This window comes from Morus notabilis, unplaced genomic scaffold, assembly GCF_000414095.1.
Source record: "Morus notabilis unplaced genomic scaffold, ASM41409v2 Scaffold594, whole genome shotgun sequence".
NCBI classification, from domain to species: domain Eukaryota; kingdom Viridiplantae; phylum Streptophyta; class Magnoliopsida; order Rosales; family Moraceae; genus Morus; species Morus notabilis.
Window position 1 is genome coordinate 752152 of NW_010359491.1, and position 9060 is coordinate 761211.

General features: G+C 35.5%; 3 protein-coding genes across 5 annotated transcripts in view; 2 read left to right on the top strand and 1 right to left on the bottom strand.

Annotated features, from left to right (window-relative positions):
* The window catches only part of LOC112090915 (eukaryotic translation initiation factor 1A-like), a 789-nt gene extending 196 nt beyond the window's left edge, over positions 1–593 (top strand). For 2 of the 3 annotated variants that reach the window (XM_024163303.1, XM_024163305.1), the window contains one exon: positions 1–593. This exon ends at the window's left edge or, in 1 of these variants, runs on beyond it. In XM_024163303.1, the coding sequence (XP_024019071.1) occupies positions 1–398 (398 nt within the window). In that variant the 3' untranslated portion in view covers positions 399–593. The other variant, XM_024163304.1, reaches the window with a different exon arrangement.
* A 661-nt stretch (positions 594–1254) lies between these two features.
* On the bottom strand, positions 1255–7371 carry LOC21405310 (protein CURVATURE THYLAKOID 1A, chloroplastic). Its single transcript, XM_024163252.1, has 6 exons — positions 7243–7371; positions 3523–3763; positions 2544–2638; positions 2293–2400; positions 1868–1939; positions 1255–1485 (listed from the first exon to the last, which is right to left on the bottom strand). The coding sequence occupies exons 1-6, from the start codon at positions 7369–7371 to the stop codon at positions 1420–1422; spliced, it is 711 nt and encodes a 236-aa protein (XP_024019020.1). The 3' UTR covers positions 1255–1419.
* Positions 7372–7709: 338 nt separating this feature from the next.
* LOC21405311 lies at positions 7710–8408 on the top strand. The gene has a single exon (XM_010094600.1). The coding sequence runs from the start codon at positions 7710–7712 to the stop codon at positions 8406–8408; it is 699 nt and encodes a 232-aa protein (XP_010092902.1).
* Positions 8409–9060: the final 652 nt, after the last annotated feature.

The following is a 9060-nucleotide window of genomic DNA, read 5'->3' on the forward strand; positions in this document are numbered from 1 at the left end:
GGAAGAGGGGGAAGAACGAGGCCGACGACGAGAAGCGCGAGCTCGTCTTCAAGGAGGACGGCCAGGAGTACGCCCAGGTCCAGCGGATGCTCGGCAACGGCCGCTGCGAGGCCATGTGCATCGACGGGACCAAGCGCCTCTGCCACATCCGTGGCAAGATGCACAAGAAGGTCTGGATCGCCGCCGGCGACATCATCCTCGTCGGACTCAGGGACTACCAGGACGACAAGGCTGACGTCATTCTCAAGTACATGCCCGACGAGGCCAGGCTCCTCAAGGCGTACGGCGAGCTGCCGGACAACACCAGGCTCAACGAGGGTCTCCTCCTCGACGAGGACGAGGATGGCGCTGGCGAAGATTTAATCGAATTTGAGGACGAGGATATTGATAGGATATGAGAGGATTTGGAATGTTTAATTTGCGTCTTTTGTTTATTAGGTTTTCGTGCTTTTTTGTTTTTTCAATTTTGGTGCTTAGGGCTTGGATTTCTGGAATAGGATGGTTTTTAAATTTTTGCAGAGGATGTATTATGGATAATGAGTTTTTATGCATTAATTTGCCTTCGTTTATAATGAGTTTTTACATTTCTTTCAGTCTTTGTGGTTGTGATATTGCGCCCGAGTTTTCATTCCTGATCTGAGATGAATTTGATTAATCGTAAGAGAATTTTATTTTCGTTTTAGGTCGGATTCTTATATTTGTTTGATGATTGATGTTTGCTCAATCCCCATGTTAAGAATAAGGATATGAACCATAAAGAAATTATTGACCCAGTTATTTCCATGTGCACTCGCACAGTAGGAGAATTCTGGAATATAATGGTTTTTAATTTTATCAGAGGATGTATTATGGACATTGAGTTTTTTTGCAGTTAAGTTTTTATCAGAGAGTAGCAAGGATAAGAAAAAAAAAGCTAAGGTTTTATTATTGGTGTTTAAAGATGGTGTTTCATTGATTCACATTAGCTGTTCTAGGTTTAAGTTGTTCGACATTCAACCTAACCATTATTGGTGGTCTGGTTTTATGGTTGTTATTTTAACCTGAAACTTCGATCAATTGAAAAAGTTTCTTTGACGCACTTATTACCATGTGGGCTTGCACTAAAGTTGCATTATGATCCCATGGAATGGCTCTGTCCTCCGTTTTGTTCTGTTTGTTCATTATTATAACTACTTTTTTTCTAATTCTTTCAAGTTAAGCTTTTCACTAGTAGCAAGCAATTGTTTGAGTGGGAAAAAAAACTTGCAACCATAATCAACTTAAAAATTGTCGAATCTTATTGAAAGGAGGAATACAAAGGGGATACAAAAACTAGTCTACATCACAGAATACAAATGCCTCTTATGCGGAAATACACGTCCAAAATAAAAGGATTGCGATATTGATATGCTTTGAATCTTTGACAGCACACAAATGCATCTACTCAGTTCCAGCAATCTTCTTCTTCAAGGCTTCAATATCTGTAGCTAGTTCTTTTCTGCTTGACTGAGGAAAATGACAATGACATCAGCATTAATCAGCGTCCAGTTTATATGTCAATGACATGAAAACCGTTTGGAAGTCAGGACGGTTGAGAAGTAGTTCATATTGAATGTTAATAGAAAATTTTCACAGGAATTTATCGTTGTTTAGAATGAAGAAGAAAATTTTCACAGGAATTTACCGTTGCTTAGAAAGAAGAAGGGTTGTTTGTTTCATGCATTCAAACCTATGGTTTTGAAATAGTATTTTCTCTCAGAAAATATTTAAATTTCAAAAGTTAAAATCAAGAATCACTGGTTTGAAAAAGATCCGAGAGATGAATATACGCACTTAAAGAGAGAAGACTAGAGATTGCGTTTTTGCAATTTTGATGTCTCGAATTTACCTTGAAGAGAAGGTAACGGTAGACAAACCATCCTGTGTATCCTAGCCCTACCAACTCCAGGATCTTGGGAAGCTGGTGATAAGAAAAGAAAGTAGCCTAATTAATATGCAAAGTGAAAAAAAAAAAAGACTGCATTCAAGTGGTTTGAACCATGAGCCAATTTTAAACCGTTGTTTAATTGCATGTCCCTGACCACCCAATGAATTCATGCGGTTTGAAACACATTCAAGTGGTTTGAACCATGAGCCAATTTCAAACCGGTGTTTAATTGCATGTCCCTGACCACCCAATGAATTCATGCGGTTTGAAACCATGTTCAAAACCACCCTATTCAGAGTTTTATAGTTCAAACAACCACATTTTGAACCCGCAATCCATATGGAAGAGTGGCATATCTCCAAATGCCACTTAAAAAATGGACTCACCAAAGGCACTGAGTTGATGGCACCAACGATGATTGCAGATAACCAGACAGCAACTATTGCCCCACCTCCGTACACAAGTACCGTGGACTTGTTTTCAACGGCATCCCACTGATAAGAAGAAACATCAAGGGAATTGTTTCAAACGAAATACTAACTTATTCAACAATTTGTATCAGTCGAGGAAATTCGAAAGTAATAAGCATATTCCTTATAGTGAAAATACAAGATTGACTCTACCACTAAGTACTAACCTTCTCCTTCAAGTCTGTGAAGAGCTCACCAGCATCAACACTCGATGTCTCATCGGACGAAGCTCTAATTTGAAACTGCATTGGCCTTCGGGACTCTAAATAAAAGAAAAAAACATGCTGCTTAAGCATAGAATCTTATGTTTTTGAGCAGTAGAGCACAACGTAAATCAAAAAAGGAAAAATGAATGATATCAATTCGACCCCATTTGATTAAAACAATTTGACAAAAGAATATGATGTACGAAGATTGAATAGCCATTATTTAGTCATGAGTCACGCATAAGAAGTTTAAAAACCGATCTTACATGTAACACATAGATGTAAAACATGTAACATGACATTTATTTTACGTGACAATCACTAATAAAGATATAGCAATAAGAAACTTATCTATTATAAAATCCAATGTCACACTTTTGTTGCATAGAATAAGTACCATGTTACACTTCTTACTTTCACACGTTTTAACAAACAACAAAGATCATCAACCATGTGGGGCTTCCGAAACAAATTCAACGAAACACCCACCAAAAATCTCCCCGAATATTTTCTTGTGTGCACGCGCTTGAATTAAAATGCATGTGTTTGCAAATTCCACAAAATTATTCGCAATAACATTCACCCAAATGACCAAATGGAAATACAAGGCACTTAAAAAGTCCCCCAAAAAAAAAAAACACTTTTCTTTCCTATATAGAAATTATAAACTAAACAAAACTCTTAACAGTACAATTAAATTACTTCACAGCATCTAATACACTTTTTAGTTTCCGAAACGCTAGAAATTCAGCATACCAAATAATTGAAACAATTATTGAAACACACACACACACACAAAGAATTTCAGTTTCCAAATATAAATCAAAGCCCTAAACAGCTTCCTTTTCCCCAACATTCCCATATCCAACGAAAAAAAAAAAAACACTTTCAACTCCTTTTTGAACACAAGTGTACAACGAAATGCCAAACGGAAAATCACCTGAAACTGGCTTAAGACGAAGAGCGGAAGAGGAAAGGCGAGGCGGGAGAGGAGGCAAGGCGGAGCAGCGAGAGGGCGGTTGGCCGGAGAGGCGAAAAACCGGGGGGGCCCCCCCCCGCTTCCGCCGCCGTTGCTGCCATTTTCTTGTTCTTTTAGGAACACCGCGACCCACCACAAGATGATTGTTATCTGCTAATGAATGGGTCTGACTTTGGTTTGCTGATTGCTTTGCTTTGCTTTCCTTTCACAAGGAAAAAAGAAAAACAAAAAGATCTTTTGTTCTCCCCCAATTTTCTGCGTTTGGTATTGGTTTGTTTATTATCCACAAGGAAAAAAGAAAAACAAAAAGATATTTTGTTCTCCCCCAATTTTCTGCGTTTGGTATTGGTTTGTTTATTATCCATCTTCACTGCCTCGTCTCAGAGATCGACACGTGGCTAAAGGTTGCATTGTGATTGGGTATTTTCCTATCTGCAATCCACGTTTGCGGTCTGAGGGTCTTTGCCCTTTCTCTCTCTCTCCCTCCCCTCTCTCTCTCTCTCTCTCTCTCCAACGGGTGGTTGCCTTCATTTATTGTAGTAGTCCGGAAAATTTTAATTAATCTCATTGTCACGAACTTTACCTAAAATTCCATTTTAATTTCTATGATGTTTGAAACGTTTTAATACTAACGCCTCGTTCATTTCACCGATTTGAATTTTCAGTTTTAAATTTTTACAGTAAAAAGTTCTCATAAAATATTATATCTAACTTTTTTCTACTACAGTGAAAAGCTCTTAGAAAATGTCACATCTCAACTCGAATTAAAAATTCAAATTCGCGAAGTGAACGAGACCTAAATCTCAATTTATTTTGGTGTGTAAGAGTAATCAAGGCTAATAGTTTAGGACTCTTACTCATTTTTTTTTTTTAAAGAAAATGAAGAATGTGCTCTGCTTAACTTACCTCTTTAGTTTTGTTTTCTTCTCTTAGAATTTTGTCCTTCTTAGATCAATATGTTAAAGGAAAAGAGTGTGAAAATTTTGTAGTCTAAGAAAGAGCTTAAGGATGCGTTTAGAATTCGTTCTAAAATGATTTTATTTTTTATATGAAAATGAAAATAAAAACGTTTTCAATCTCAAACAGAAATCATTTTTAAAAATGCGTTTGGTAGTTTTATCAAGAGATTATTTTCAATATAAAAAAATTCATAATGTCTCTCTCTCACTCTCTGCTCAAGAGGAGAAAACAAAAAGAAAAAAGAAAAAATGTCTAAAAGTCGTTTTTCATTTTTTTCCCATTTTACACTAAATCAAAAAATCATTTTCATTTCTGTTTTTTTGTCTTTAATTGTGTCAAACGTCATTTTTTTCCCGTTTTTATTTTTTTTTTCAAAAAACGTGAAAAATAAAAACAAAAACAACTCCAGACACAACCTAAATCTTTATGCTCACTCACTAGAAGTGTATTTCACTGGATTTCCCACTTTCTTTTTTCTTTTTTGAAATTAGTGTGGAGAGAAGTGAAAAAACTTTAATTACGTCTGTAAATAGATCAAAAGGACTTCTCACATACTAAAAAATGTTCACATGAAATCATTACAATTGGCATCGGGAGATAAAAGCATATCATTTTAGCCTCTCATAAAAAATGATGGACATTACGCCGATAACTTAAACCACTTGGAAGTAAGCGTAATGGTTTGGAAGCAAGCGTAGTACCATTTGAGAAAATTAGGTGACATATGACAATTTACATGTCTTTCGATTTATGCGATTTTTTTTTCATTGTTCGGATCTATGCCACGATCTTTGATTAGGTCAAGTGTGAGGCACAAATGTGAAACCCTAATATTGGTTACATATATTCAAAGATGAGTCTTTTTATTTTTTTAACATTTCTCAAAATTTCTCATACCATTAATAGGTTACCAAGTGTAAGCCGAATACCATTAGGCTGCCTCCTTTGTAGTTTAGGCCCAGTATTGAGTCAAGGAAAGGGCGGAGCTACTTAAGGCCCGGGGTAAGGGCAGCTGCCCCCCTGGGCCCCAAGTTACTCTTTTATACTATTGCACTTTTCCCTTCAAGTTGCCCCCTCTGAAATTTTATAATTACATCATCTCCCAATTTTTATTTACGAAACCTAAATTTTAATTTAATGTGTACTCATATTTATAAAACTTTTTAAATGCTTAGTTATAACATAAATTTTGACTCTTAAGCACACGAATAATTCAAACATAAAACTTATATAAATTTATAATTTTGTAGACTTTAAAAAGTGAATTAAACGCTATTAGAAGTTTGAATCCTTTGACAAAAGAAATAAAAGAGAAAAAGTAACTAGACAGTTATTTTCCTTCAAAATTTTAGTTTAACCCGGGCACTCCTTAAAAAATTTCTGGCTCCGTTATTCGCAAGGCATAACTGTAAAAAATGTGAATTCTCGTTGATTCAATTCGTTAAAGTATGGCATCACCAAAGTTGACCGGTTAATGCCACATTATTAATTAACAAAACGCAGGCTTATAATATATTACCAAGAAAACAAAAATAAAATAAAATAAAATGCTAGCTTTATAATTGACGTACTAACCAACTATTACAATTTCCCTTACTTAAAACCTTTTTGTTGCTACTTTACTAATATGAGTGAACAAATTCCTCGTGCCAATATAATAATTGTTTAAACTTTAGGAAACCCTCAAAGAAACTAGACCACTCTAACCAAAGACATTATAATAGCCAACTTACTCCTCCAACATTATTAATTCGTACAAGTAACTTAAATGACCAATAAATTGAAGATGAGTTCTCAGAAGAAAACGAAGGGAAAGATATAAAGACAACCATTAATTGTAAAACTATGGGCTATGTTTTTCTTGACACATAAATTTATAAACGTGTACCCTCTAAATGACTATGGGCCTATCACTATTCTTTCTTCTTCTTATTCTTTGAGAAATAGTAAAAAATAGGCTAATATGAAAAGCTTAAGAAAGTATATAGGTCAATTTTTAGTTATAGAAATTAATATGCCATAATTTGTCAAGTTATGGTTCATAACCAGATAAATTATGGACAAACTTGTCAAGTTATGGTTCATAGCCAGATAAGTTATGAACAAAAATCGTGAATTATGGACAATAACTTGTCAAATTATGGTTCATAACCAGACAAGTTAGGGACAAAAACAGTAATTTGGCCTATTTATTAACTTATGTAAACTATTGGCCTATTAATTTTAATTCATCTCAAGTCTTGACTTATTTTCCTCTTTCTCCCTTATTCTTTTGTCCTTTGAATGAAAGGGGCTTTTTTTTAGCTAATGAAATCACTTTGCTTAAAATAGCCATTAATACATGAAGGTGCATAGCTTTCGTCTTCTCTCTTGGGACTATTCTTTCTAAGTCCTCGTTGTCACCCTCTGTCATGACTTATTAACAACTCTCTCTCTCTCTCTCTCTCTCTCTCTCTCCTTAACCAACTAATCCAACTGACAACGAATCTTAAGAGGAATAAAATGAGAAAGAAAATAACCATAAAACAACTCATAAGGACCATTTCTTTCTTTGGTGCCAGTCTAACATGATCACCCTTTATTCCAAATATATATTACACACACATATAACACAAGACTTGTTAATTCTCTCCACAATAATCCACTTGACATGATTTCTTCATATTCTCCCCTCACCCTCTCCAAACAAATCTGATTTCCCACTATTTCCTAATAACAAACCCCAAGAAGATCCCGACGAACAAACTTGTTAATATTTGAAGAATTTGACTCCATTTTTGGGACACCATTTGACGCGTATTCACAAGTGCTGAAGGTGATTTGGTCAATCTTCTTCCCGTAAAAAGCCATTTATATTAAACATATATATATATATATATATAAGCTTTGATGGGTTTGGCTCAGAAACATGTGATTTCGGCAATCCAAGGAATATTCAACAAGAAGGGCTCAACAAGGCTTATGGGGTTGTGTCATTAATGGGGCTCTTCAAAAGCCGGTATGTTATCTGGGTCATCATTGTAATTTCCTTGTCACCATCATATTTTGTTGAACCCTCTAATTTATATGGTTATTATTATGATTCCAAGTCCTTGAGCAACTTTTTTCATGACTACATAAATAAAAGTATAGTCAAAACCCAAACGGGCACTCTATACAATATTCCTCTCCCTTCTAACTTCACAGGAATGGATGTAACATTTGTGAGACTCAGAAGTGGGAGTCTTAGGAATAGAGGGGCAAATTTTAGCTCGTTTTATATCCCACCAAAAGTTGTACCAAATCCTTATGTTAAGAGGCTAGCCATAGTGTATGAGAATTTAGGTAATTGGTCATCTTTGTACTACAAAGTGCCTAATTACTCATTGGTTGCTCCGGTTGTTGGTTTCACGGTTTATGATTCTCCAAGTGTGTTAGGCACAGAGAAGCTCAATTTAAGTGTCAAGGGAAAACCAATCTCAATATGGTTCGATGATTACATAGCGTTACGTTGGAAGAACGACACTCCGAAATGTGTCAAGTTTTCTGATGATGGGAGGTTTGAGATCAACAACATGACTTCAAATAATGGGTGCATTGCAAGGGGTCAAGGTCATTTTTCTATTGTTGTGCCTTCTTCACCACATGATCCTATGACACTGAAGAAGAAGAAAAATTATTGGAAATGGTGGTTGATTGGATTCGGCGGTGGGTTTGTTGGGGTGGTTTTGTTGATTTTGGCTACGACGGCGATTTTCAAAATAGTGAAGAGGAAGAGATTGAGGGCAATGGAGAAGCGATCTGAACAAGGTGTGGCTTTTGATACGTTTTGGGTTGGTGCAAGTAAAATGCCTTCAGTTTCAATGGTTAGAACCCAACCTACAATTGAAAATGATTATGTTCCTTGACCTCATCATTTTTGTTCTTGTACATTTTTCCCCTTACTTTCGACAGATGAAATCATACTTCTGTATTCTTTTTTTTTTTTTTTTAGACATGTGAGATCATCATTGTTTTTGCAATTTGTGTCCCCTTTTTTCCTCTTTTTTCTTCATGGAACTGTCATTAAGTGATATATGATCAATTTCTCCCTCCCTAAAAGTCCTTTCTAGGCTAGCAAAGTAAGCCTTCCTGTTTGGTTTTCGCATATTCAAAGTTTCAAGTATTATAGAGAGGACGGCAGTTTGGCACTTTTGCCAGCAACATTCTACGACACAAACACACACATATATAATAGGAATCAAAGGTTGGTAGGAACAGAACAGAAATGCAGCCTTTCAAGGTTAGTAATGCCATTAATTTTGAAAGGAAGAATCTGTGAGCATTTGTTTTTATTTTCTGAAAATTGCCACGACACAAACACACACATATATAATAGGAATCAAAGGTTGGTAGGAACAGAACAGAAATGCAGCCTTTCAAGGTTAGTAATGCCATTAATTTTGAAAGGAAGAATCTGTGAGCATTTGTTTTTATTTTCTGAAAATTGCACCCTTTTTTTTTTTTTTTTTTTTTTTTTTTTTTTTTTTTTTTTAAGAAAAAAAAAAAACAAACATTTTT